Source organism: Colletotrichum scovillei (assembly GCF_011075155.1).
Source record: "Colletotrichum scovillei strain TJNH1 chromosome Unknown Contig00006, whole genome shotgun sequence".
In the NCBI taxonomy this organism is placed as follows: domain Eukaryota; kingdom Fungi; phylum Ascomycota; class Sordariomycetes; order Glomerellales; family Glomerellaceae; genus Colletotrichum; species Colletotrichum scovillei.
This window is the reverse complement of record NW_023336264.1, coordinates 226,771-254,299: the sequence shown is the minus strand read 5'-3', so window position 1 is coordinate 254,299 and position 27,529 is coordinate 226,771. Positions and strand designations below refer to the sequence as shown.

The following is a 27,529-nucleotide window of genomic DNA, read 5'->3' as shown; positions in this document are numbered from 1 at the left end:
CCGCTAGTTGGTTCTGTTTGTTGGTTTCCGCTCATATCACTAAGAACCCACCACACGAAAATCGGTAGGGGCCCGGGTCCCCGGTCCCCGTTCTAGTCATCTCTTCCGTCCCCCTTACCATTCTTGTACTAGCGCCCATACTCCTTCGGAAACGGAACAACGTCTCCACCGACCAAAAATTCCCCCGGACCCGACACGACCAAGGCCACCGATCGCCTCACATCACCTCACCTTGCTATACAGCATTGAAGCTGTCTCCAGCTCCGCGATCACGACGCACCGAACGCTCGACACCTCAATCGATCCCCGCTCGAACCTCCCGACGAAGCCGTCTACTTTCCCCAACCCCGCCTCGAGCCCAGAACCTCCACACAACCTCCGACCATGGTCGTCCGCATACGCCTTGCCCGCTTCGGGCGCGTCAACCAGCCCTTCTACAACATCGTCGTCACACAAGCAAGGTACGCCTTCAACCTCAAGTCAACATCACCGAGTCACCATCCTCAGGAAATCACATCACCGTCGCCATGAGATGAGCACCATAAACCCCCTCCCCATTGCCAAAGAGCGAAGCTCTCCGCATCGCAAACCCAAACGAACCTCGAACACAAAAAGAGAAACCTCCCCCAAAGCTAACCCTTGACTCTTCTTCACCAACAACAGAACAGCCCGCAACAGCAAACCAATCGAAGTAATCGGCACCTACGACCCCGTCCCCCGCCAAGACCCCTACGACGCGACCACCAAGCCGCACAAGGACATCCGCCTCGACTCCCTCCGCGCCCGTTACTGGGTCGGCGTCGGCGCCCAGCCCACCGACACCGTCTGGCGCTTACTCTCCATGGTCGGCATCCTCCAGCCCAAATTCAGACCAAACGGCACCGCCAACACGGCGACGGCGGCGAAGTCGCTGAGGACACCTGCCTCTCCGGCCAAGGCGGCGGCACCGGCGGAATCATCATAGGCATCGGCAGCGACGATTTGTAGGAAAAGTTTTGCTCAGACGGATGGGACGAGAATAGGGTAGCCAGCCCATATCGGCTGGGACTGTGTCGTGTATCAAAAGCATCAAAAACCGTCGCGCGAATCGCAGGGGTCGCACTTGGCTCTTTCACGCATGAGATTCGTGGCTGCGCAGAGCGGAAGGGGCAGATGGTGGGATTGTACTATTAAGGCGAAAAGAGACGGCAACGGGCAGGCCAGAACCGTGTCCAGGATGCGGCTCGGCTCACCCACGGGCATTGACGAGGGACCGTGAGGTGGTGAAGCCAGATGCATCCAGCACCACGTCACATCACAAGAGTTGTACAATAAAACGACTGTAAAAAAAACCAAAATGTCACTCCCGATTGAAGCTATGTTTGAAGGTTATCAAAAGGCCGCTATGACTATGAGCCGATGGGCCGAGTCTGTCCTAGAAACTGTTTCTAGACTGAACAATGAGAAAAAAGAAAAGAAGACCAATGCAGGACGTAACCAACGCCCCTGACATGCAGCCACCACGCTGGTAAGGGGTACACGAAGAAAACAAGAAAGCCCCTTAGGAATCAGAAGAGAAGCAGACCATCCAACTCCAAAAATGCGCGACGCTACCCGTGGGACTTTTTATGACGTCGCCGTATGTCTATCCCGGGCGGCCGTATAGTAAATATATCTGCATCGTCGTCTCAATGAAATAATTCTTCCTCTAAACTGCATCTTCATCAAAGATGAAAGTAGCCGCAATTAGTGAGATGCGTGGAACACAATGTTCATAAAGAGGCAGACCACCATGACACATACGCCATAGATGGCGAGGGCGAGGGCCATTTTGCGGAGGGCGTCTTGCTCAATGTGCTCGAGGTCCCAACGCCACTTGCGCTTCCATTGGCGAGGATCCGTCACATGGCTGGCAATGCTCCCAAGACTGGCGATACTAGTTGTCATAGGATCGGCATCCTCTTCGTCATTGGGAGCATCGGCGTCATCGTCCTCCTTGTGAAGACGTTGCTGATGGATGCTATCGGGGTCGCTAATCTTGTAGTAAAACAGGCCTGGAAGGATGAAGCTGATGCTGGTTGAGCCGGTGCTTCCAACGTAGGCCAAAACTCTCTCGAGACTGTGTACTGAGAGAGCGGTGACATAGGAAAGAATGAGAATGACTGAGGTTAAGATCGCAAATCGAGTCTCGCCCATGGAAGAGCTGGAGCCGTGGTCGGAGCGTACAGAAGCCGACGAGGGCAGCAGCGGACGTCCGCCCGGAGAGGTAGACCGGCCGTTTGCGTTCGAAGCACGGTTTGGTCGCCACTTTAGGATAGCATCGACGGAGGCGCGGCAAGGGTGAACCTGAAGAGGAACCGAGAACGTGACCAGGACGACTATGGCAAGCTGTCCGATATAGGAAGCGGCGGTTGCAGAATCTGAAGAAAGTTAGCAGGGTCTGAGGGTATCATTCTCCCAGGATCACTTACACATCATGACAATATTGCCCTTGACAGCGTTGCCAAATGTGAGGTAACCAGTGATAGCTACAACAATGTAAATCGAGGCGGCCGTGCCGATGCTAGTGCCAACAACCCCTATGACGCTGCCAGGAGAATTGTCCTTTATCTCATTCAAGATGGCAAACATCTGTCCACGGAATCAGCATAAAGCCCCGACAACCAATCAAAGTCAACTTACGTTTTGATGGCATGTGTAGGCAAAGACAACAACCGGCAATGTGCTGAGGAATGCGACAGCGCTTTCGGGCTCAACAACTCGAATCTCGCTCATGTCCTTGAGCCGGTCCGTTGAGAAGTGATAGATGACCAAAATGACGAGGTAGCCGATGGAGACCAGAGCAACAATACTGGTATACTTGAGCGAGTCGAGCTTCTTGAGGAAGCTGAGAGGAATAATGACCAGCATGAAAGCCGTAATCCAAAAGTTCCTCTCGCCGAGGTAAGGGTTCTGCGCCACGGCACTCGCGAACAAGCCGATGAAGACCTTTGGCATCAAGTCGCCAATGATGATCATGTAGGAGACACCCACTCCAAAGCACTTTATCGCAATGGCAGTGTCGAAAATGATGGCGGCGTTTGGGTACGTAATCTTGGAAATAGCGAAGAAGGACGATGTCCCTCGATCAAGGTAGCGGGCGCAACGAGACTGAAGATACAGGCCAAAGGCGGCCGTAAGTCCAGACCACACGATCATCAACACACCGAGCATACAGCCCATGTGCGACACCACTGATGGCATTGCCAACGTTCCCGCGCCAACGACTGTAGTCAAGATTCGTCAGCTCTTCTTCTTGCCCCGCACTCGTGTGCCATCTCGTGGGAATACGCAACAGCACGTACTAGTATTGAGCAGATTGATCACACTACTCAGCATCGAGGCCTGGCCTCCCCCCTCCTTAGTGTTTCTTCGGCGTTGTCTGCAGAATGGTATCCCATACGTCAGCAAAGTTCTCTTCCATCTGGGTGATCTGGCTGTATGCGCCATCTGCTTCTGCGGGGAGGACCGGGAATTCGGCATACCGTGACATTTCGCCGGAGCTTCCAGACGCAATTGAATTTGCGTTTCCATCAGTAATGCTAGAGTAATTCGTCATAGTATTGCTCGCCCGTTTCGTGATTATCGATCGCCGTCGGTGTCGTCGTTTTGATCAGTCGGTCGTCGGTCGTTGTTCGTTGTTCGCTGTCGTCGCCAGATTACGTCGCAAAGCTCTCTCTCGTTCGAGTGGTTGGTAATAGTAGTCGCAATCGCAATCGCAAAAGCGGAGGTCAGATAAGAATAACCAAAAAATAAAAATAAAAAGAGTCCGTAAGAAGTTGCCGGATTGGGGAAGTAGAACGAAGTGTCCACAACTGCGACCCAAAGTCACAGAACACAGTCACAAGTCGTGAGTTATGATAGATATGGAGCTGGTTTGTTGATGGTTTGGCGAGCAAAAGCTGAAAGCGTACGAGTAACAAGAGAGGTCGAAAGAAAGCAGAGCAGCTGTTCGTCGTTTATCGGAAGAGGAGAAAAGAAAAGAAAGGCGGCGTTTCTCGGCTTCGCGGCGTTTGGAATGCGACTGCGGCTTGCGGTTACGGCTTTGCGGCTTGCGGCTGCAGGAGGTAGGTAGGTGGTCGGTCGTCACTCGTCAGTGGTGTTCGAGTCGTTGCACCCACCCACACACTCTTCTCAGCAGTCGAGGCGGAGAAGGCGTAGAGAAGGCGTGACGTTGCGACGAATGGCCGGCGGAGAGTTTGCGCAGGGCAGCTGTGACGTGCTTTTGGAGGAATCTCTCGAAATCAATCGAGAAAAAGGTGGTTGCCCCTGCTGGGACAAACCTCGCAGGCTTCGGTTCGGGGTGTAGCGACCGAGTAATTCAAGGTTTCTGGTTCTGCGGCGGGCTGTCGCTGGCTGAATGGGGCCGCCGGGCTGGGAAGGCAGCACTGGGACGGACGGTGGACGGGGTGGCCAATACCGGCCAGCAAGCACCTTTCGCCTGTCTGTCGATCTCTGAATGCCCTTCTTGGGGGGCGGCGACAGAACGAGTCACGACGGCACGTCCAAGGTGTCGAAGGTCGTCTCGGTCGCAAAGTCGCAGGACGAACGGATAGATCACACGACAATGTGCGATGCGATGGTCTTTTTGCTTCCCCCGGGACGTGGGTAAGGTGTATACGTGTACAAATGGGAAAAAGGACGTATGTATCCGTAGAACACTTCAGCCCCCCGCAGGTACAAAGTACACGGTGGACGGGAGAGAGAGACAGAAGGAGCAAGAGGAGGGACGAGGGTTCCCGCTCAATAACCGAGAAGTTTAAAGGTATTAATTATGGACAGGCGGCGGGCAGCTCCCAGAGTAAGGTGGTATTAGGATGACAGGACCTGGTCGGGGGACTCGGGGCGGGTAAAATGAGCAGGCACAGGGTGTCGTGAGGGTGGTGGTACCTTGCGTCTTGCGTGGTGGTGGACTGCCAATGTTGGTGGTGGTAGTGGTGGGTATTGGAGCAAGTGGAAGTTTGTCAGGGAAGTAAATGACGAACTGACGAGAGTGTTTGTTACCGCCGAGCAAAAGCTGTCCAATGCCATTGATTCTTGTTACACAGCATTACCTCTGGGGAGCTCTCAGGTAAGAAAACCGGAGACCCGCGACTGGAACTTGACGGGGAAAGCATTTGGCAGTTTAGCAATTCTTACGTATTGCCCAGACCGCAATGGACCCTCGGTATCCGTTCCGACCTACGTAGTGTGTAAGGTACATACGTGCCTCATACCTGCGGAGACTTCCATGGCCACGGCCACGAGGCATTGGCACGTTCCCAAATGTCCGTCAGCGGCCAACACCGGCCCGCGCAGGACAAGGCGAGACAGCATGGCACCAAGCAACAGAATGCCAGCAGGTCCTTACCTTAGCGTTCACCACAACCCGCTCACCCGCTCTACCTATGACACTTGCCTCACTCTGTGCTTGGCGCAGGGGTCGGCGTGGAGTTGCACCTGAAAGTTTGGGGCACGAGACTCAGACGACCCTCACATGCCGTTTGATGTCGTTGGTTTTGATGTGCCTCAACTTACCTAATGCCTGTTAGAGAAGTTGCTTTTGCTTCTCCCTTTCATCGTCTTCCCCGGAACCGCCCCAAATATAGTTGATTAGGATCCCGAAGATATGTGAAGAATAATGACTTTGTAATTAGAGAGACATTGTGGGAAATGAGTCTCAATGCGCCCGAGACCAATTCATTCCATTGGCTGATTCAGCCAGAAAACCTCTTATCTAATCGCATGTCATGGATGGTGTGGTCCGGTGGGTCGGTCACAAGCCACACTTTCCCGGGCAGCTGGCCACACTGATTCTCAACTTCGAGATCCTAAGAGGAGAGCTTCAGCCACTCAACACCGTCCCTTGCTTCCTCACCTCCCAGCCTTACCACGCTAAATCGCAACCCGCGACGATCAACTCTCGGGGAATTGCTTGCTTGTTTCGACCTACCTCCCAACTACGACATCTCCCTCACCGGCCATCACCAGCAACGTCTTGCGCTAGACACGTCAAGCCTGACCCACGCGCGACGGCACACTAGCAGCGCAGTGGAATTCATCTCCTTGCTCCAAACGACACTCACTCAAACACGCGACGACGCAAGGCACGATATCCCCCACGACCATGGACACTTCCCTCGACAAGACGACGCTCTCAACAATGTCCCTCCTCGAATCGCGTCTACTACGCATCGAGCACCTCCTATACGGCCCAACGGCACCCTCTCACTCGTCCCAGACAGAATCAGCAGTCGATACCCTAGAAGATCTCGAGCGCCGCTTCAACCACCTCCTCTCCCGCATACGCGTATATGGTGAATTGATGAAGATCTGTACGTTCCTCCATCAACTCTTACGCTCTGCCAAATTCCGAACCTCATGAGCACAACTGACCCCAAAACCCCTTGCCAGACAACTCCCAACCAACCCTCTTCCAACCCCCGCCGCCCTCCGAGCCGCCAATCCACCTCGCCCCAGAAGCAATCCAAGCCACCGTCCTCGCCTCCGCTGCCGCCTTCCCGGCAACAGCCTCGTCTCTGACCTCCGTCAACGACTGCCCCATCCCCGAATCATCCCAGAGCGCGGCCCTCGCCTCCCTCATGCCCAGACTGCGCGGTATCGAAGCGACCCAGATTGCCCAGGAGGCCGAGATGGCCGAGCTGCGCGCCCGGAGTGAGGATGTCCTCCAGGCATGGTACCGGCAGGGCGTCTTGGGCGTCTCCGACTTCGTCGCCGATGTCGAAGGCCGGGTGGAGATGGCTGAGCGCCGGGTGCGGAGAGCCGAACGAGAGAAGGAGGCCGCTGCAGCCCTTTGATATCTCCCGTCCGGGGATGTCACATCATGTTAACCCTTAACCATGGCGTAAAGACTACCAGCATACACGACGAATGCCGGTGGGCTTGCACCACAGGGCCCTGCATATACTTAGAACGCTGGTTATACCCCCAGGGCCGCTCAGTACGAACAGTCTACCTAGCCAGATCCGAGATCAGGCCATCTGCCGGTACGCATGAAACGGAAGAGTCACCTTGGGTGGGAGCTTGCCCGACGGCCATCACAGCAGCCCCATCCGGGCTAGCAACAGAAAGCTTCCCAGCAACCACCACCAATATCATCACATGAGAATCCGACAAGTCGGTTACAGCACTCTCTCGGCGGATAGATTTTTCTCATCCCAAAAACTCTGGGTCAAAGATAGGAAGCTTTGTTCATAAAGGAGTTTCGCAACAGGATGCTCCTGGCCCGACCTGCAGAAGACGTCGCCCCAAGCCGTGTGCTCGGATGACCCCGAAAAGCTTGGTCTCGGCCGCCCGAACCGCAACGAAGACACAGAAAGCTGCACTCACGAATGCAACATGATGGGGCCAAAGCCCCGATTGCATGGGCTCAATGGATGGGTCGGCTCAGGGGAGAGCAGTATGCAGAATCACACACAAAGTGCTGGCCTCGCAGTGGCGGGATCTCCCTTCTCCGCGTTTCAGAAACAGGTTTGTCGGACTTTGTCCCAAGACTGATCAGTTGTGGCAAGACACACTGAACTCTGGCGAGTTGCTGGGAGGCTGAAATAAACTCGGGAGTAACTTCAGCAAACGCTCGGGCGATGACTTGTCGGTTTGCTGGACCTGCTCTCTCCCGAGTCGTGTAGATATGAACAGTGGCAAATTGGCGATAATACTAGAAGACTGAATGTAAAGTTTCCATAATCATGTCACGACACTGATCTGCCCATATCCAACCGACCTAAGCATATCGGTGGAGGGGCCGCTCGAGCGCTGAGGTGACACTGGATGCTAGAATCGGAAGAAGCCTGATCTACCAGACCAGAAAAGCTTGGCTTTTCGGGTGCTGTCCAATGCAGCTCTCAGGGGGCCTTGTCCGTGAACACTGGGCACGGATGGCGAACTACAGGTGATGGCACCAAGCGGCTGACAACCCCTCACGATAGTGCCCAAGTAGCCAGTGTGTCAGCACAGCTTCTAGTCCGTCCGAGGTGGATCAGTGGCCATTTGAGCTCGAAACCTTCTCCATGAGGACTCCTGGCTGATAGCAGTACAAAAAGCCAGGACGCAGTAGATCGGGTATGGACACGTTGGCAGTCTGTCGTTGAGAATTGGCCAATAATGAAAATGGCAAGACTCGATACCCCGCGTCAGCCAAACTACCGGGTCACCAGATGCTCATTTCCCTGTTTTGCGACTGCTCAAGCTGACGTGTCAAGCCACACGCAGGAGGACGAAAGCCACTGAGGCGTCGACATATTCAAGGGAACATCCTTGGAACCCGTCTGGTTAAAAGCGAAGTAGCTCAATCGTGCCGCTGGCCGTATTGGCTGAATACTCGGACGCGGTTGTTCAAACTTCATGAGATGCGCAGGGGTTGTTCTCAGGGATGCTGGCTGGAGGAGGGGGCTGTGGTAGAAATTGTTAAGACGCACAGTGTGCGACAGGTGGTTTGGGAACCGGTGGGATTGCAACAGATGATTTGCTGCCGCAAGCTCTGTCAATGATTAAAACGTTGCGGAGTTCGAAACCGTCGATCCCGTCTTTGGCACTCTATCAAGCAGAGGAGAGAATCATGCGTATCGTCTTAGTCTTTGATCGAACGCTCTTCACGCCGCCCGCTCGCATGGTAGACGTCGAGATATCATTTCGGTCCAGACTTGGCGTAGTGCCAACACGGAAATGGGGGAAATGGCGAATCCCAGTTCGGAAATAGGGCGGATCCTAGGTGATTTGAATCAAGAACAGTCTCGGGATCTTCGGGTGCATGAACACCAGCAAAGCTCGAACGGTGCCCACCATGGGCCCGCGTCAATGAACGACTGGTGATCAGAGATGGAGGAAAAGAGATTTTCTGCACGTGCTACATCTTGCCGGTTCAACAAGAGGTCCGCCGACTCATCTAAAGTCTCTCTGGCCTTGAGAGCAGGCCCGTCCGTTTCTCTCCGTGTCTAATATTTCGCATATTGGACAGACGCAGAAGGCTGGGCCTCTCGCAGACGATGGCATGTATAGATCTTGTATGAACGGTTTCGTAATACGAACGAAGGATCGAATGCGTCAATGGCAGAAGATTGCGATGGAACGGTTTCGTAATACGAACGAAGGATCGAATGCGTCAATGGCAGAAGATGGGTTGCGATGGGAACCAAGATGGTTGCTGTGCCTGAGTAGATAGTCACAAAAGGACTTGTCGACCGCCCCGACGATATGTAATTCGTTGGTTGGCGGTATTTCAAATTCGCAATCGTGAGCAAGATCGACTCGGCTCAAGACCGGTGCTAGGCCTCGTTATTTCTAGTTGGACGGGTTCTTAGGGTCGGGTGGAAGGTTGATTGTACATGAGCTCTGTTCGACAGGCTGCTGTTGCTCAGCCAAAAATCGTTCCGGCCGTTTGAACGGTAGTTGATCATCAGGATCTTCGGAGTTCCCCCAGAAACGCAACGCATTATGACAAAAGAGGGATGTTGGGACGAAAGGAGAGAGTGCGAGTCAAGAAGATGTCAGTGACGTGCGACAGGCTGTGCGGTTTGCGTAGCAGCAACGGCTATCCTAGACCGAAAGCTTGCGCGGTTCCTCCATAGTGCCACAAGCTTGTGACCATTAGCTGGATCGTGAGACTATGTCGAAAATTCTGATGCGTCTTCCGGGAGCGATCTGTCATAGTAGAGTCGGAGTGGAGAAGGCGTGCTCACGAGGCGACGAAGAAGACTGTTGTCACTAGACGAAGCCACGTTCCGAGATCTAGACATATCGGGGTTCGGTCGCGATGCTAGGCATTTGCGAGACAGCTTTGTGGCGGTGGCTTCTGTTTGGTTTCTGTGGTTTCAAAACTTGAAAGACGCCAACGGATGTCTTTCGTACGAATGGTTCGACTGTCGAACAAAATTTTGGACGATGGCTCAATGGGATAGGCGCCTTTCAGTATTACTCCACAAACTCCATACAGAGATGCAGATGTTTGGCAGCTGTCGGGTTCAGAAATTCGAGAGTCAAGCGCCGGCGAGTACGAGGTGACAGGCACCCGTGTTCCTGCATGTCAAGACAGTCTAGTCTGACCCAGTCGATCACGGCGGCTCTGACCGCGGCACGGTATCATCAGGTTCCATCCGGACAGCTGTCAGGAGCCGTGCTGTGAAGTTCGTTCCCGTAGCGCGCTGCTGCGCGTGTGCCTCGGAGGAGAGCCGGACCATCGGTCGGTGGCATGATGGCATCTATCCCGGAGAAGTCAAGCGAAAGACATGCGAGGGTCCAAGAGCTGGGTATCGAAGTGTCTGAGATCGGGAGACTCGGCTCTCTAGTATTGGCCATCGGTAGCATTACTCCGTACTCAAGTAACTCCTCCTACCTACCAAATCGAGTGTGCGCATGCTGATCTCTGTCCGCGCTTGCAATATGGATGCACCACCACACTGGTCAGTGGTCGTGATGAAACGGCGAAAGACTGGCGGGTAGTGAAGCCATGGTGTGGTGCCCCTGCGTCAGAGACGACAGAAGATTGACACTGTCGTGGCGATGGAAGATGTCGAGACAACAGTGGCATTCTCCACGATTGATAGGCATTACCAAAAGTGATTTCTGTTTGATATATCCGGAGCAAGCGCGCAAGACTTGACGAGATCTTCGCTCCTCCTGTCTGCGAATAGATAGGCTCAGGTAAGGCAAGCAGTGTCAGGGCTGAGCTGTACCAAATTGGAGGGAACTGGTTAATTGAGGTACGTATCTCGCACCCGGATGGAGTGGGGCATCCGTCAGGGGTAAGCGGTATTCATAGCCAATGATGTTCCGCATTTCGCCAGCTCATCCAATGCTGTTGGTGGGATGGCTTGCAGGAACCCCGAAAGGCCACTTGGAAAGTCAAAAAAATCTCAAACCCGCTAGCCGCGACTTCCAGACAAGGGGGGGTGAGGCAGAGACAGACACGGACGACAGACAGCAGAGGAGACCTAAGGATGGACGAGCAGGGACCAATGGTTTCTAGGGAATTGATAGAGGGAACCGGGGAGTTGGCGGGAGATCCCCTCAAGATGAGCACGGTGGGCAGGTACCGGTCTATCAGACGGCTCTTTTGGGACATGTACTCTCCACGATGATCGAATGGGCCAGGCCGTCAAAAAGGGCTGGACTCGTTCCTTCTGTTGAACCTGGGAAAGCACAGGTAATGGAGTGCCTACCTACCTTACTACAAATACCTACCTAGGTAGGTGCGTGACTACGTACCTGCGGTATCTTACCTCGCCCCGTACCGAATGGAAGGGACGCGTCCAGTCGTGCGCACAGTTTCAATACGAAGTCTCGACACAGTGCGGTGCAACAGACAGCGGGAAGCAGTCATCCAGGGCTGTCTTCCTTGCCGCCATTGTCTTCCATCTCTTGGGATTAACAAACGAATACTCCGCAGTACCATATGTTCAGTTCGGCTGGCTCAGATTCTCCTTCCAGGGTGTACCTAATTCCTTACTTTTGTGTGCGAATCTGTCTGCGCCTGCATCATGTCGCCTGCAATATAGCGCTGCCCGATTGATTTCATTGGCAACGGGCAGTTCTCGAGCAGGTGCATATTGGCTGCACTGGCCATCAATTACTTAATGGGGGCCTATAATCTACTTCCATTGCCTTCCGCATGCCCCCTTTGAATTGGATTTCAGCAGTGCAGTGACGAATCGCTTGGTATTCGTCCGGCATGCCGTGACTTCCTGTTCTTGACTCCTTCCACGTCTCCTCTCTCCTTCCCTCTCGCAGCAAGAGGTATCCGTAGGTACATGGGTACGTCCCCCTCGTCTCGCTTACCTAGGTAGGTACCTTACTACCCACCCCCACCTAAGGTACCGCCTGCCCGCGCAGTGTGCCTGAGTTCCGGGTCTGGGTCCTCCTCCTCCTCCTCCTTCCTCTCCACCTGCCACCGGGTCCCTGAGGTTGGTCCACGACCACGTTTTGCGTATCATTGACTCTGGATCCACCGTCCAGTACCCTCCCTCCTCCCTCGTCGAGTCGTCCTCCTACCAGTTGCCCTCTTTGCGGATACGGATACTTCCACTCAAAGTTGGTAGACCAGGAAGTCGCAGGCACAGCCAGCACAGCCTGAGAACCTGCAGCTACAACCCTTGCATCTTATCTGCGCTTGCTTCAGTCAGGTTCCTGGTTGTCTGTCAGAGTGCCCAGTCTTCCACTCTTACGCCGCAGCCTGCCCTGTGTGCCTGTGTCCTCTTTTATTTCCATTCTTCCCACCCCACCGTCCATTCCTCTCATCCCTTTCAACCCTTCTCTGCGACAAAAAAAAACGGTTACCCCCGTTGCTGCCCGCTGTCGACCACCTGAGTGAGCCAGAGAGTCAAGGAACCGGGAATTGGCCATTCGCCCAGTCAAAGGAATTGGACATCTATCAGCAGCGTGAAAGAGGGTCGGCCGAAGAATAAACAACAAATACAATCTCCGCCGCCGCCGTAGTAGCAGAAGCGCACAAGACACGAGCCGCAGCACCAAACCAAACGAGTACCTAACGAGCCCACATCTTACGCCGGGGCGCAACGGCACCCGACAGGCACCGCAGAAGAAAATAGGGGCGCGGATTTGCACATCAACACGCGATCCGGGGGTGCCACGAGCAAGTCAGCTCAGTCTAGCCCTTCTCTCTCAACTCAAGCCTTTACAAGCCTGAGAAACACATAGAGAGAGGTGTACGGATTCTCTCTGTATCCGTACCAACAACAGGCACACCACCACCTTCACCCGTTGCGACCGAGAACTCTGTGCTAAGGAAAGACGCCAAACAAGCACCAAAATCGACGCCACAAGACTCGCGCCTCCTTCTCTTCTCACGGCACCACTGTGAGTTGGGTCTGGCTGGTCTTGGTCTGCTTGGTCCGGTGGCATTTTTCTGCCTCGCTATCCACGCCGCCTACTTCCTCTTCGGGATCTTGCTAGTCGTTGCCCTTCATTTCACGCGGTCAACCGCCAACAACGCCTACCCCTTCTCTCCTCTACCGCCAGCCTTGGCTCAAGCCTGCTGTTCCTACAACTGTCGTCCGTCCCCCGACGCAGCCCGCCTCCAGTCTCTCCTTCGACTTTCGACTCGACATCGCTTTCGTCTTCCACTCTTGTATTCTCTAATCCTATACATCCTTTTCTTCCGATTCCTCCTCGCTCCTTCGACTCTGGACCTTCGGTTCTCCCTTTCTTCCCTCAATCGACAGCAATCCATCGCCGTCTTCGATTCGCTTCATCGCTTCATTGCTCCTATCTTGCATCTCACGGATTCCGACTACCATTCTCTTTTTCTTCTTTAGAAAAGAGGCTGCCTTGCTGGACAACCCTCTGAAACGATCGACTCGATTTCGCCATCTCAATTATCAACCGCCGCAACGTTCATTCGAGCCTTCGTTCGCTGCCTACCAGCTCATCCCAGCTCAGTACAGCGCACACGCTACGTCGCGCACTGAGCAGCACACAGCGCACCCGTCACAACAACCTCTCCAGCGCCCTTTTTCTATTTTGGCCGACAGCCCAACCACCAGTCACTCCTTTCCAACCTAGTCTTCCGAGGTCTTGCATTCCAGCCACGACAACCCCCTCGCGGCATTCGAATTACGTACCCACCGTTGGATTGGCACCGCTCCGCCCATTTGCCGAACACTTCGCTTCGATTACTCGGTTGTCGACGTCTTCTCGTCGGTCGACTCACATTCGCAACCGTGACATTTTTCGAGGCTTCCTCTCGAAATCTGCTCCGAAGCAATTAACTCTTCGTCCATCGAACTCGCACATCATTCTCTATGCCATCCTACGGCTCTCTTCATTCACCATCATTGCGCAAAATGGAACAATCAAGGGTTCAGTACGGGAGGAAGGGCATTAATTTGGGGAACATCATTGGAGATCCCTTCGCCCTGGCTACAGTCTCCATCTCCATGGTACGTCGATATCCAAAGACGCCTCGAGAATCACTGACTCTTCTCGATTGGTTGGTCTTCTATTCATGTCTGTACTAACAGTCTCCTTAGCTAGCATGGATAATTGCTTTCATTAGCTCCATCATCGCGACAACACAAGTCACAAATAACTCCGGCTCATTCCCGCCCTTCGCTTGGTGGACCGTCGTCTACATGTTCTTCCTTATTGCAGGAGTATTCGTCGTTGTGGCTTCAGACACTGCGCAAACTTATCATGTCGCCCTTACGGGATACCTCGGTGCCGCTCTGTCTCTGAACTCACTGACCATTCACTCCCTCATCTACTCCTCCAACGGTGCTCGCCAGGCTGCCGGCGCTGGCTTCATTCTCATGGCCATGGTTACCGTAAGTTCTCCGCCACGGAGGTGAGGACCAAATGCTGACCTTGTCTCTGTAGATTGTCTGGATCTTCTACTTCGGCTCCGCCCCGTCAGCGAAGCCGCGCGCTTACCTCGATTCCTTCGCGCTCCAGAAGGAGTCTGGAAACCGACAGATGATGTATGGCGGTGGCCGGCCCGAAACCTCAACATCGGTCCAGCCTCCCCAGATGTACACTTCGGCGCAGCTCAATGGCTTCGAGAACCCATCCCCCGTTCAGGGCATTCCCACTACACAAACCCGCAACTCCGGAGTGGCCCCGACATTCAACGCGGCGCCGCCTGCAGCGAAGCCTCCTGGTCTTGACCAAGAGGTGGTGCCCCCCACCGAATATCCCTACCGCGCGAAGGCCATCTATAGCTACGAGGCCAACCCCGACGACGCGAACGAGATCTCCTTCTCAAAGCACGAGATTCTAGAGGTTAGCGACGTGAGTGGAAGGTGGTGGCAGGCACGCAAGGAGACGGGCGAGACGGGTATCGCGCCAAGCAACTACCTGATCCTGTTATAATGAGCTCATGATTTTCATTTCGCCGTTGGAGATGGGAGCAAAAAAATGACCATATGGGACATGGAATGGTTTCGCGCTCAAATGCTTGTTGGAGTACATTAAGGTCTCTTGTCCGGGATAAAACCATTGCCGCCTCTTTTGAGCCACAGGCGGCACACGTATATCCGCCTAAACGGCTTCGCTTTTTTCTTCTTCGACCTGTTGTTTCTACTTCTATCCGCCCACCATTGCGTGCAGGCTTTCTCCCTATCACTGCTAGTGTATGTTGCCATTGTCGCTCGAGCAGAGGGATTGTGTGTTTTCTTTTTGAGTCTTCTGGGGCGGGTTTCACGAGCAACGGGTCGGTCATTCGGATAGCTATGGTAGCCCGCAGGTGGAATACCCATGCATATTGGTGTTCCCTTGCTGTTTTACAAATGGCATTTGCATACATTCATATTCCGTCTTCATATTCTCGACAGTGATAATGTGTCATCTTTGAGTGGGATTTATGAGCCCGACAAGTAAACAGCTTATCCAAGCTCGTCATGAGGCGGAGGTAGTGGAGAAGTGGGCATTTCCACGTTGATGTTGTGAATTCTCTTCGTATACGTTACATCATTGACGATCTGGATATTGTGCATAAAGTGAAAGACTTCTTCTTTATCCGTCGTTTGGGTATCATAACACTCTCCCTCCGCCCTCCCCTTAGCCACTTTAGCTGGTAAACCATGAAGACACTCGCAGCCAAGTGACACGTCCAAGCCGCCAGCCCAGGGCGTCATCTTGCAGCCTCAACCTCAACGCTCAAAACACGCCTCTCTCTCTCTCTCTCTCTCTGTCTCTGTCTCTCTTTCAAGCCTTATCAAGCCTTATCCAGCCTCTTCCTCAACTCCCTCTCCTTCGTCAAGACCTCCAGCTCAAGCCTCTCAACACTATACTCCAACCCCTCCCTCCTCTGCCTCACAGCCCTAGCCCGCAAAGCACTCTCTCCATTCAACCCCCTCTTCCCACCACTTCCGCTAGCACCAACAGCCCCTCCTCGTCCCTTTGTCTTCTTGCCCCCGTACCCATCCTCCTCAGACGGCGCAGCCAACCGGCCCTGCAAGAGCTCGCACCTAGCCTGCAGAGTCTCGATGCGCCGTTCGCGGCGCGCGATTTGCGCGTCGGCGCGATCGAGCAGTTTTGCGATTTGCGGGCCGATTTCGTCGCGCAGCGAGGCCTCGGCGGCGGCGAGGGTGGGTTGGGGGATGAGTTCGAAGTGCCGCGTGGGACGGAGGACGGAGGCGAGGCGGGGAAGGTCAGAAACGCCTGTGTCGAGGGTCGATACGGAGTTTTGGAGGAAGTTAAGGGAGGTGCGGAGGGAGGCTACGCAGTCTGCGTATGTTGCTGCGTTTTGGGACATTGTATTGTGGTTTGCGGTTGTGGTTCTCTCGGTGGGGTGTGGTTTTGTTTACCCCCCGTTTTTGGTTGGTGAGTTGTATTGTGGTGCGCTAGACTTCTCTGGTGATGGCGATGTTTTGAGGTGGTGTCAAGGGTGTTTCGCTTCCTCGCTCCGACAAATACGAAGGTTGGGAGAGAGAGATCGTGTGGCGACGGGGTTGGTTGTGGTGTTGATGGTCGAATTGGGCTTGTTTTTGGAGGTTTAGCTTGGAGGGGATGGTTGACAGTAGAGACGGACATCGATTGTTTACAGCCCCGCTAAGGAACTGGTGGCTACGTACCGACTAGAAAATGGTGCACGGGCCATATATCCCCGGTTCGGTGAGGCTCGGTGTGAGGGCACTATCTACAGCTCTTGGCACCTGGCTGTAGCCGAAGAGTGGTGATTACATCACTTTGAGTCCTGAAAACAAGACTCTAAGGTTTTCAGATAAATCCAATAGCCTGTAATATCGATACTAACTGACAGCCTATGACACGTCGATGGGCCATCATAACCAAGGTAAAGCGTGACGTCCATACGGGTGGGTGATCGTGAAAGGAGCATAAAATATTACGCGCATATAGCTACTTCTTCACTTTCTACAACCATATATATATATACTTCGCCATCTAATTTCTGCTAGTAGAGCCTTCTGGTGTCAGTCACTACTTACATCGGCAGTTATTAAAAAGATCCAAAAATTCAAGGTAGACACCATCAAAAGAGTTCACCCCCCCGGTGCTGAACTGGGGGCTACATCTCTGGTGCACATGCCGGGACTCGAACCTGAAATCCTGGCTTAGGCTAAGCTAGTTGAACAGGCTCGCCCGTAACCATCCCGCCAAACGGCAGTTTGACCTGACCTCACAGGCCTGTGAGGCGCCTGCTGCCGTTGGTGACAGGAATAGAATTGAAGGGGGGTATAAGGGAAGGCTCGCATGGGTATGCACTGGTGTATTCAACTCATTTCGCCGCGTGGGACATCTACCTTGAGGGCCAAGGCATCTATGGACAGCGACCTGAAGCCACTGGGAAAAATCTTTACCAGGCGAATGGTAATACGATGTTCATCGCAACGACAGCAAGGCCTGTTCTTTACTTCTACCGTATTGGTACATCTCCTCTTCAATCTTCCGCAATCTCCAATACTAGATAGAGAGTACTCCAGCCCCTTATACTTTGCGCAACATCTTCAACGTGACTAATAATGAACACATCTTCGAGGATCACTGAATGTACCTTGAGGCTCATCTTCTGGAACAATATGCTGGAATATTGAGCAGCACCTAGTCAGTTGAAAGCATCGAAAAGACGACATGAGCCTTACAAGCGTCCCTTTTACCGACCTTATTTACACCCATCGGAGGAATCGTGGGCGAGGCCCACATGCACTTTCTCATCTTTCAACATACACATACGCAGTCTGGTATCAGACATGTCGTTTAGCCTCGTAGCAGGTCTTTCTCACAGCGTTCAGAAGCATCACAGAGCCTGATTACCTCTATGACTGGTTTGGGAGAGTGAAGTCGTCTGTGTAGCTGAAAGGCTGCCATGCTTGTGCATACCCTACCACCATGAGTGTGCAGTTTATGAGCTCATTTTGCAGTAAAAGAGACCACCAATGTAGTTTATTACTCGTCTGTCTTCCAAATACTTTCCAAGCATCTTTGAAATCGCTCTTTAGCCCCTGACAGGATGGGGCCACCAAACGCCAGTGACTTCACGTGTAAACGTTTTCTTATGGCTATGAGTTCTTTGAACAGAGAAATCCTTGTCGAAACTCGTGTGATGTCAAACGAAGGTGACCTTGACTGCCGCTAAACGTGAAGAGGCGTGCACCAAGTAGGCATACAGTCTACTAACATGATGTAAGCAGCCTCCTTCCAGCGACAATCCACGAGTGGCCAGAAATTTTGAGGGAAAGAAATGGTTCGTCCATTTATTGACGCGAGCATGCAGTCAGTGCCAGCTGGCCTTACTCTCATTAGCCCGGCAACATGATGCACAGGTTTCCTCACCGCAGTGGCGTTGTCTTCTGACTACGTGCCAAGCTGGAGGGCCCAAATCCTCAACTGACACGAGCCACGATGTGAAGTGGGCGGCTTGGGAACTCCCGTGTGGCACTTGCAAGCGAAACCGACCAATTCTTTGAGGCTCGATTCAATGGATCCGGTGACTTGACGCCCGTGTGAGCGCACTTTTCGGCCGTGGCTACGATGACTATGGTGCTTTGAGCCTCTCACCTCAACCAAGGTAGATGGGTGACTGCATGCACAAGTCTTGCGGCGTTCAATGATCTTATGGCTTGGATTGCCACGTGAAATGGATGAAAGAGCCGCACGAAGAGGTATCAAATGGTGATGGAATTTCTCTTAAATGCCACCAGCCGAAGCCATATAATCTAGCATCCGTAGATGTCACCTCATTGCTTTTCTCTGAACACACCATACCCTGAAGATCCACTTGTCACACCAGTTACCACAGAACTCGTTGACTCTCACAAGCTCAGGCATCCAAAGGTTCATCATATCAGTCACGCGCGAAAGTCTGTCTTCATACGGCACCCGGCCAGCTCATCTTTTGTCATGTCCCGAGACCACAACCACCCCTCCTTGCACCCTGCAGCAACATCACATGTAAGGATTGCCCTCAATTTCAAGCCAATTTGGCACTGATTCGAGACTAACCGTTCTCAGTCATCTACACCGGCCACAAATGGCATCAAGCCAGAGAGCTCAGGTTCATCAGCCAACAGCACTGCCACTGTAATTGTCGCCGTCGTCGTGGGTCTTCTCCTATTGACGATCATCGTCTGCATCACTATTATGGAATACCGCAAGAAGAATAAGATAGAAGGCTTGAGGGCTAGGACGAAGGAAGACAAAGAGCGGGCATTGGTAGCAAGCGGTTCGAGGGAGTCATTTGGTAGTTTCAAATCCGAGTTGAAAGAACCTGCACATGGGGTAATAGTTTTCTCCCGCATAGCTTCTTAGAGAACATACATATAAGGTAGTAATCAACTCAAGCCAATAAAGATCAATAGTATTCTCTCAGGTATCAATAATGGTCCTGTTCGACTTCTAACCCACGTGCACCCATGCGATACATTGACATCTCCGTCACTCCATGTTCCATTCCGCCCCGGGATGGATTGATCGTTTTCCATTTCCCGGCAATGTATGGCTTGAATCCTTTAGGATTCCGGAAGTTACGCAGCCCAAATCCTCCAGCTAGCCATCTCAATGCAATGTTAAGTCAAGGTTGGTCCGTGTTGCTTGACTGAGTTCGGTCGTAAGTCGACCTAAGTTCCGGACCCACTCGGATCTAACAGCCGTGCAACTACTCCGGTACGGGCCGGCCGCACGGACGCACTGGGCCCCTCGGTCTTGCGCTGTTGCATCCTCAGTCCGTGTAAGTGGTTATAAGACTTCTACTTCACTTCACTCCCATGGTCTCAACATTCGAAGAGACCACAGGCATTCAGGTCACTATCACTTATACCCACACAAATTCAACTTTCGAGAAATCGCCATTCTTCCCGCTTCCCGCTACCTTTCAGCCCATAACCATGGAGTTCAATCTCAGCAAGCCCAACCGCAAGATTCATGCCGGTGTCATATTGACCAAAGGGTAATTATCGAACCAAAATTCCCCGAATCCCCTGCAACATCTGAGCTGAGACATTCACAGCGTCACCGAGATGCTCGACGTTGCACCTTTTGAATTCTTTGCCTGGACCGATAAGACTTCGCGTCAAATGCTTAACCTGCCGCAGGAGATGTGGGAGGACGATATCGAGTTTGACCTCCATTGGATCACCGAGGACGGCAAACCGGCGCAGATGAAGAGCAGGGCTCAGATTCAGCCAACTGTAAGTAACGCAAGGCACCACCATCCCAGTAGAGAGATTCTCCAACACTGATACCTACCGCCCAGGACTCCTTTGAGTCTTGTCCACCCTTGGATATCGCACTCATGGGAGCTCATGACCTAAAGTACAAGACCAGCGAAGCCGAGCTCGCCTTCATCCGCAAGGTCTACGAGCAGTGCAGCGCCTTCTTGACCATCTGTGGCGGTATGTTCCCGCTTCTCGAGGCTGGCCTTCTGGCTGGTAAGACGGCGACTTGCCCTCGTATGATTGTCGGTGCTATGAATAAGAGTGTTCCGGTCGTCGATTGGGTTGAGACTCGTTGGTCACATGACGGGAAGCTGTGGACTTCGAGCTCGCTGCTGAATGGCACCGATATGATGCGGGCTTTTGCTGAGGCTACGTGGGGAGGGAAGACCAATAATGGGTGGGTCGAGGCGGCTCTCGATATTGGGGGGTACCCTTTGAGAGACGTCGACTTTAAGGATTTCAAGGGCCACCATTATGCCGTCGAACAGCTTCCCTTCTAGGATTCTAGGCAGTTGGAGGAGGATTCTGATCGAATGATGGGCCTTGTGAAGGGTATGCTAAGGTGTCAAGTCCGGTGGCATTTGGCTATTGTACAAATTAGTGAAGCAGTAACATTCACACAGATCTGACTTCCATTCCTATTCTCGGTGGCAAACTTGAACCCGATGTACAACGTGACAGCGTGTAGGAGATTCGATTTGTGCGGCTGGGGCACTGTGTGGACTGTGTGGGTCCCTCGGTGACTGCCGAACCGGCGGTGGTTCCTGCGGTCCGGTCGTGTGGTTCGTCACTGACCGGTGTGCTAAACTCCGATGCGGAGTGATGTCAGCCCGTCGCACGTCCCTTCCATCTTCATCCACCTTCCGACTTCCCCAGCACATCTCGAACCATCACCCCAACTTCACGTCAACTCTTTGGAGTCGTCAGAAATCGTCCTGAAGCCTCACACGACAACATCACAAAGTTTGAAGCAGAAGCATCTTGGAAACGTCAACAACATGTCCCTCAGAGTAAGTGGTTAGAAGTAGCATCAGAGAGGGTTTCGCTGACACAAACACACCAACAGACTCTCGGCGCAAAGGCGGCCGCGGCCTTGGACAAGGACCTCATGAGTACTGGTGCCTTCTCAATCGACCAGCTCATGGAGCTTGCCGGATTATCCGTGTCACAAGCAAGTGAGTTCCTGCAACGGCCAATGCTTGTTCGAGCCTTCGGTTGACACCTTGTTGCAGTTTACCGCGTTCACCCTCCCAGTCGGGGTCTAAACATTCTCGTTGCATGCGGCCCCGGTAACAACGGTGAGCAGCCTTCCATAGATTCCCCCGTCTCAACCACCAAGCATCTGACCAGGACCCCTGTACAGGTGGCGATGGCCTAGTGGCTGCCCGACACCTCCGTCACTATGGCTACAAGCCAACTATCTACTATCCCAAGCGGAGCAAGAATGATTTGTATCAGGTGAGTGAAGATGCCATTCGCTTTTGTCTATATCGATTGGGTGGTTCGTTCGGCGCATAGTACATGGGGATGTTCTGGCAACTACATACCATCTATCAGCGACACCTCTTGAGCTCTGGGCCATCCGAGCTCAGAATGCTTTTGTTCTCCTTCCACGCAACGCTATGCAAATGCACAACTCTATGATTCTTCTCTCGACAGAAAGAGTAAAGAAACTGGCAGCATCTTTGCGTGTATACGGTGCTGCCATAAAAACTGACCCCTGCCGACCTTTGTTCTCCATGGGGCTTGCCGTCGATCGGTCGTAGCTTTGCTGACTGAAAATTCCTCAGCGGTTGGCGCAGCAGTTGGTGGATCTGGACGTTCCGTTCGTCGACGATTTCCTCACGGCGGCGAAATCTACTGATCATATCGTTGACGCTATCTTCGGTTCGTTCTTTTTCCCCTGTCTACAACATGATCCGTTCACGCGCCTGACATTTTGAGGCAAGGGTTCAGCTTTTCTGGAGAAGTCCGGGAGCCTTTCCCCGCGGTGATCAAGGCGCTCGAGGAGACAAAGCTGCCGGTCACTTCGGTTGACGCCCCATCATCGTGGGATATCGAAAATGGCCCGCCTTCGTCCGGCCCCGGGAGCTCGTTCCAACCTGAGGTCCTTGTCAGCCTGACAGCACCAAAGCCACTGGTGAAGCATTTCAAAGGACGGCACTTCATCGGCGGAAGGTATGCACAATATCCGCCATAACACCAAGCTTGAGAAATCTGTTGGCTGACCTTGGGAGCAGATTCGTATCGCCGGGCATTGCTGAAAAATACAATTTGGAAATTCCGCAGTACGAAGGCATCGACCAGGTGGTGGAAGTTGATAATAACGGCCAGAAGCTGTAAAATCCGTTAGTCGACTGAATTTACCAAATTTTACTGTGTATTAGCCAAGGGCACTTACAGTCGGCTCTTGCTTTCTCTTTTTTTTCCTTTCCGAAGTTTCTCCCTAAATGACCAAGCAGCCCCCCACGCGGCTATTTGGACAAACAGGACTCGGACATCGCCCGTCGAGCATCTGCATTGGGTGTACTACAACACCAAATGGACACTCCAACAAAGGAGGATGGTATGCTTGACAAAAGGCGACATAGACTAAGAAGAGTCTCCGACAGACTGGGCAAACAGATTTGTGCTCAACACACATGAAAGCCGAGTGAAACGGACGTTGAGCCTCTCGGACAGCGTGTGACGAGTGATTCGGAGGGCGTTGTTTTGGAAAAGGGCAACATGAGAGTATTATCCCGGATTAAAATGACTGACAGAGAGAATAATAGGCGAGGTGACCACAGAGGCAGTTGGAGAGCGTGCCAAACCGGTGGCCTTGGTGTGGCTGATATAAACAACAGCTGTGGCTGCCCCGCGACCTTGGTTCGGGTCATCCAATGGAGAGCAAAGTTTTGAAGGAATTGCCACACGATGGGTTCCACCAGGACCCCTTGCTGGGCCGGAGCGTTTTCGACGACGACGGACGTTGCGGACGGAGGATATCGAAGGCTTCTCTTCTGGTTGGTCAGTGCGGGCAGGGTCTTTGAACCGGGGCGGGAGAGGCGAGCCAGTACCGGATAGTGTACGCAACGGACTCGACGGGAAGAAGAGTCTAGGTGGTGTAGGATGTACGTTGTACCTGGGGGTGGAAGGGCGGGAAGAAGGCAACGTACGAGGGGCGAGTGAACTTGTGAAGGGAAAAGTGGAAGGGGAAGAAAGGTTGAGATGAGAAGGGCAGGGCAATGTTGGCGGCGGCGGAATGGAGCGGATAAGGCGATGACAGTGAAGCACAGTTCTAGTCATACTGGACAAAATTGATTTGTCTGGTTGGGCATATATTTTGGTGCGTTTCCATATCCCGTTCTTTTTTCCACGGTATTCTCCCCCTCTTGCTTGAGGTACTCTGTACTCTGTACAGTACACATTGCCTGCCATAGGTAAACCTTTTTTCTCACAGCTGCATCCCCAGGTCAGGCCCATGTCCGGGTCAGGTAAGGTACATTGGAGGGTGCAAAGCCACAACTTTGGGGCCCAAGGCCCCTTCAATGGGGGAACGGGTGGGAAGACTCCAAGGAAGGGGAGAGCGCGCGCGGGCAAAAAGTCGAATGGGGGCATCTCCAACTCACGGCATAGAACAAGCTGGGCCTTGCCGGAGCAAAAGCTCCGTTTACCCCTGTGCCAGGCCCAAGCGGCAAGGCAGCGCTTACGGGGCCGCATGGAGCACTGCGTGGTACTACCGAACGGGACCCGCTCGTCCTCTTTTTTTCTGGAAGGGAGACTGGGAGACTGGAGTGCATTGTACACTTACCTTTACATTTTAGTGGTCTTGTGCCAGTTGTGGGAGGAGCGAGATGGAGTTCCACCTTGAAGGAGAGTGAGAGGGAAAGTGGAAGCCACGATTGGTGGCCCTCCACTCCCTCTTTCCATTCTCACTTGACTGTTGTACCTTCCATTGCTGACGAATACCTGTACGGGTGTAAGGTACCTACACAGCAAGGTACAAGATCAAAGTGCTTGGGTCCCAGGACGTTCCTGTTGACCTCGGAACCCCGTCAATTGGAGTCGGAGCAGAATTCCTGTGTTCATCCAGGGAAGGTCTAAAGTGAAAAGGGGAAAAAGAAGAGACGAAGAAAAGGGTCTAGAACTTTTGTTGGTGATGTGGGATGTAGATGTAGCAGGTACAATTGACCGGCTCAGTTGCTCCTGCTCTCGTTCTTTCCTCCATCCCACCTCATGGACCCAAAGTATTTGTGTACCTGGCCCTTCCTTGCCTCGCTTTGCATCTATCCTCTTCTCTCTTTTACACTCACACACTTCCGTCATCTTCCTGCATACCAGCCTTGCGCTTCCTTTGCTTCATCTATCCAACATTGCCCCCCTCAGCTGCCGGAAGCTTTCTCCATCGACCAACACCAACCAGGCGGGCCGGTTCGTCTGCGCTAAACCGTTCACCTCTCGGTATTTTCTCTTCGCTCCTCGGATGTCAACAACTGCCATTATCTGGCCTCGGCCTCCGAGTGCCGGCCATCCCAACGTCTAGCACCTGCATCGAGTTCTGGACTATTCGCTCCGGTCGCAACACGGCAGCTCATGGTGCCAACGCTGAGGTGTCGACCTGAGGAGGATGTCGTGGTTCACTGTACAGAGACTTCGCGTCAGCAAGGGTAGGACAACCATGCGTGGCCGGGCCGCCCGCGTGGCTCTCCGGTTATCTGTCCATCCAAGGCCCCTGCCGCTCTCAAGCCAAATAACGGTTCGCAAGACGTCATCGACACTACTAGGAATGGGGGTATCCAAAAATGCACCATGGCCCCGTGGATTTTCTTGACCACGAGGGCAGAAAAAAAACACCCTTCTACTTCAGTCGCGGGACGACAGATCTTTGGCTTCCTCGAAACCTCGGAGCATCACGGTCTAGTTCGCCTCCATCTCACGACAACTTACGATCGGTTATGTCGGACAACGCAAAAGAGTCAATCCTTACCCTTGTCAGGTTCACATGACGAGGTCTGTGTCAATCAGGCACAACGACACCGTCCTCCACAGGCTGAGAACAGTCAAGCCCATGAAATTTGACGGCGTGTTAGCGAACTAGCGACTACAGACCTCAGGGTGCCTACTGTGTAAAGTTTCTGGTGCCTTCGAGCAACATGGCCGCGTCCCGCCCTAAGATGAGACCCTGGACGGGAATGCCCTCTGGGCCTCCCGTCAGGATCAAGCTAAAAGCTACCGGACACAGCGATTAACCTTGACTCGGGCCCCCGCCAGATTGAGGCTGATGCTTTTCCTACTGCAGATGTGGTAGCTTGGAGCACAGCAGTCACGCAGCCACGCAGCCACGCAGACGCAATGGTTGGACCAAAGATGGCCCGTTAGCCTGGCGATCCCTTCGAAAAGACGGATTTTCAGTGATCGCGCCGCCCTCAAAGCACAAGTCCTGCACAGGCCACGCAGTCTGTCACGCGAATTCGCACAACCCGACAACAGAAAATGAAGCATGGTCTGATTGCGCAATTGACTTCGCGGTAATGAAGAGAATGATCAAATTCTGAACCCACGAGACTTACGGCTGGCTAGCTATCCTACTGCCTAGGTATGCTAGATGGCAGAGCTTGCTTCATCAACTCGACAAAGTCGTATTCGCAAAGGTTTACCCCGCCGTCCAGAGCTGTGGCCCCTGGTCATTGAGCGGGGACTGGGGCGTTGCCCGACAGCGTGGCGGATGACGGACACTTCCGACCAGATTGGCAGACTCGACTGTCCTACTTGGGCCTTTTTATGCAGGGATCCGGCAAGGGCAACATCACCATGTTGAATTGGTTGGGTTGTCCTGAAACGGACAACGAATCATCAAATTCTTCCGGCAACGGGGGCTCTCCGTTGGTCCCAGAAGAGCGGATTTATACGGATACATGCTGGACAGCTTTGGAGACAACACCACGCGTTGAGCGGATCGATCGCAGAGGTTCGCGGCAGGCAAATAGGCAGGGGCCTGCATGTCATGTTGTTGCAATGCCTTTTGCGTGCTGATTTCCACGGACTATCAAAACCAGCCCACGTCAATTCAACCGTCGGACTTGATTCATCCTCCCCCTGAAAGAGTTCCTCCGCATTATCAAGTTCTTCACACTAGTCGTCTTGATGTTTGGTACACTAAAGTCCTTCTGCTACCCTGACTTCTGGTACTGTGGAATTGCGGATATTCGTTGCGGCAATGATTCGGCGACTGTCGGCGCCCAACGAGATTGAGTTTTCTTATCATTCCAGCTCTCCCTCTGTTCCTGACTCTGCTGCACTCAGCATGACCATATGTGGAGACGCTTCTTGAGTCGTGCAAAAGCTTTAAAACCTAACGATTCCTTGCCCATTGCTTTTAAGGGTCCATGAGACCATGACAGGCAATGGGGTAGCTGACTGACGTCGGCAACTAGGGACATCTCCCGCATCGCTCTACGCCGCCTTTTTGATATTGCTCATTCGGATCGATGCGACACTGTGTTGCATCTATTGGAATTCAGCGCTGTGAGGCAGCGATTCTTGGCATGAGCTCCTCCACCAACTGATGCCAGACAGATACTTACCGATCTTTCATGGTAAGGCTTGCGCGCCGTAAATTGTGTCCTGATGACTTGGAGCCCAATATTCAAGGTCCCGTGAAAACTGAGTCGGAGCTGGCTCCGGTTCGACAACTTTTTGCGCCAGCGCAGATCACAGACTAGGTAAGGCCGCGCGAGTTGGCCATGTGGGATAATTAGTGGCCGCATCATTTTGGCCACGAAATGCATGGGTAATTTACGCAAGCCCGCGTGCCCGCGTCAAGGATCGACATGTCTACCCACGGAGTAGTGTGTAACTGGCAATCAGCGGTGATCATTCCCTGCCTTGGTCGAAGGCCAATCGTCAGCCCGTGACAGCTCAATTCGGCTCTCTGTTCGATTCGTTTGCCAGTTTCAACTTTCACGATACAAATACCCAATTTCCCAATGCATGTGGAGTTTGAGGGTATTCCCACCCTTGCCTCGTGTTGCACCATTTCTCTGAGTTTGTCTTTCCTTGCTTTTCTCAATATCGTGGTGGGACCTGTCTTGTGTGTTGCATTGTACGAAGAATCTGAGCGTTGCGTTTAGACTTCTCGACGAGATTCGCGAAGATTCGAGCTCGTTGGAGACCCGGGTGGGGCACGGAGTTTCCCACGTCTTATGTACAGTGCGGGCGGGGCCGGTGATGCCTTCGAAATGGCATGACATACCGGTTCACCTGCATGTACGAAGTCATCTTTGACTACGTGGACAAAATTTGCGCGTAATCTTCAGTTTGACTTGGTGTGTACACTAATATCAATCAATGCCTATCGTAACAGAGGGGAAAGAGGGGTCTACGAAGGGGGGCACCGAGTTTGTTTC

The 27,529-nt window shown here is 53.1% G+C and overlaps 7 protein-coding genes across 7 annotated transcripts; 5 read left to right on the top strand and 2 right to left on the bottom strand.

Annotated features, from left to right (window-relative positions):
* Positions 1-37: 37 nt before the first annotated feature.
* Positions 38-5,035, bottom strand: HER10_EVM0005788 (transmembrane amino acid transporter). The gene is made up of 5 exons (XM_035475392.1): positions 3,504-5,035; positions 3,324-3,400; positions 2,662-3,245; positions 2,451-2,610; positions 38-2,399 (listed from the first exon to the last, which is right to left on the bottom strand). Exons 1-5 carry the CDS (start codon positions 3,575-3,577, stop codon positions 1,726-1,728), a joined length of 1,569 nt encoding a protein of 522 aa, XP_035332680.1. The 5' UTR covers positions 3,578-5,035; the 3' UTR covers positions 38-1,725.
* On the top strand, positions 385-964 carry HER10_EVM0011332 (ribosomal protein S16; the record flags this gene model as incomplete). The annotated part of the gene is made up of 3 exons (XM_035480767.1): positions 385-461; positions 664-823; positions 860-964. The coding sequence occupies 3 exons, from the start codon at positions 385-387 to the stop codon at positions 962-964; spliced, it is 342 nt and encodes a 113-aa protein (XP_035333373.1).
* An 816-nt stretch (positions 5,036-5,851) lies between the features above and the next one.
* HER10_EVM0005605 (nuclear distribution protein) lies at positions 5,852-7,935 on the top strand. Its single transcript, XM_035475213.1, has 2 exons — positions 5,852-6,332; positions 6,412-7,935. The coding sequence occupies exons 1-2, from the start codon at positions 6,125-6,127 to the stop codon at positions 6,813-6,815; spliced, it is 612 nt and encodes a 203-aa protein (XP_035332653.1). The 5' UTR covers positions 5,852-6,124; the 3' UTR covers positions 6,816-7,935.
* Positions 7,936-11,888: 3,953 nt separating this feature from the next.
* Positions 11,889-15,222, top strand: HER10_EVM0011398 (SH3 domain-containing protein). Its single transcript, XM_035480831.1, has 3 exons — positions 11,889-13,910; positions 14,001-14,294; positions 14,347-15,222. The coding sequence occupies exons 1-3, from the start codon at positions 13,773-13,775 to the stop codon at positions 14,836-14,838; spliced, it is 924 nt and encodes a 307-aa protein (XP_035333380.1). The 5' UTR covers positions 11,889-13,772; the 3' UTR covers positions 14,839-15,222.
* A 460-nt stretch (positions 15,223-15,682) lies between these two features.
* Positions 15,683-16,453, bottom strand: HER10_EVM0010464 (uncharacterized protein; the record flags this gene model as incomplete). The annotated part of the gene is made up of 1 exon (XM_035479923.1): positions 15,683-16,453. The coding sequence occupies exon 1, from the start codon at positions 16,220-16,222 to the stop codon at positions 15,683-15,685; it is 540 nt and encodes a 179-aa protein (XP_035333248.1). The 5' UTR covers positions 16,223-16,453.
* Positions 16,454-19,716: 3,263 nt separating this feature from the next.
* Positions 19,717-20,641, top strand: HER10_EVM0003511 (uncharacterized protein; the record flags this gene model as incomplete). Its single annotated transcript, XM_035473186.1, has 3 exons — positions 19,717-19,873; positions 19,934-20,114; positions 20,180-20,641. The coding sequence occupies exons 1-3, from the start codon at positions 19,812-19,814 to the stop codon at positions 20,639-20,641; spliced, it is 705 nt and encodes a 234-aa protein (XP_035332396.1). The 5' UTR covers positions 19,717-19,811.
* Positions 20,642-20,871: 230 nt separating this feature from the next.
* Positions 20,872-23,581, top strand: HER10_EVM0001733 (YjeF). The gene is made up of 7 exons (XM_035471471.1): positions 20,872-21,151; positions 21,208-21,316; positions 21,374-21,439; positions 21,505-21,599; positions 21,932-22,028; positions 22,091-22,319; positions 22,382-23,581. Exons 1-7 carry the CDS (start codon positions 20,954-20,956, stop codon positions 22,482-22,484), a joined length of 897 nt encoding a protein of 298 aa, XP_035332199.1. The 5' UTR covers positions 20,872-20,953; the 3' UTR covers positions 22,485-23,581.
* The last annotated feature ends 3,948 nt before the right edge of the window (positions 23,582-27,529 follow it).

Coding starts and splice junctions, on each gene's coding strand:
- HER10_EVM0005788 (XM_035475392.1), bottom strand. CDS start 3,577: ATGACGAATTACTCTAGCATTACTGATGGAAACGCAAATTCAATTGCG. Junction 3,401..3,503: donor AGCTCCGGCGAAATGTCACG/GTATGCCGAATT, acceptor ACCATTCTGCAG/ACAACGCCGAAGAAACACTA. Junction 3,246..3,323: donor GATCAATCTGCTCAATACTA/GTACGTGCTGTT, acceptor TCTTGACTACAG/TCGTTGGCGCGGGAACGTTG.
- HER10_EVM0005605 (XM_035475213.1), top strand. CDS start 6,125: ATGGACACTTCCCTCGACAAGACGACGCTCTCAACAATGTCCCTCCTC. Junction 6,333..6,411: donor TGGTGAATTGATGAAGATCT/GTACGTTCCTCC, acceptor ACCCCTTGCCAG/ACAACTCCCAACCAACCCTC.
- HER10_EVM0011398 (XM_035480831.1), top strand. CDS start 13,773: ATGCCATCCTACGGCTCTCTTCATTCACCATCATTGCGCAAAATGGAA. Junction 13,911..14,000: donor CTACAGTCTCCATCTCCATG/GTACGTCGATAT, acceptor CAGTCTCCTTAG/CTAGCATGGATAATTGCTTT. Junction 14,295..14,346: donor TTCTCATGGCCATGGTTACC/GTAAGTTCTCCG, acceptor TTGTCTCTGTAG/ATTGTCTGGATCTTCTACTT.
- HER10_EVM0001733 (XM_035471471.1), top strand. CDS start 20,954: ATGCGGAGTGATGTCAGCCCGTCGCACGTCCCTTCCATCTTCATCCAC. Junction 21,317..21,373: donor ATTATCCGTGTCACAAGCAA/GTGAGTTCCTGC, acceptor ACCTTGTTGCAG/TTTACCGCGTTCACCCTCCC. Junction 21,440..21,504: donor ATGCGGCCCCGGTAACAACG/GTGAGCAGCCTT, acceptor ACCCCTGTACAG/GTGGCGATGGCCTAGTGGCT.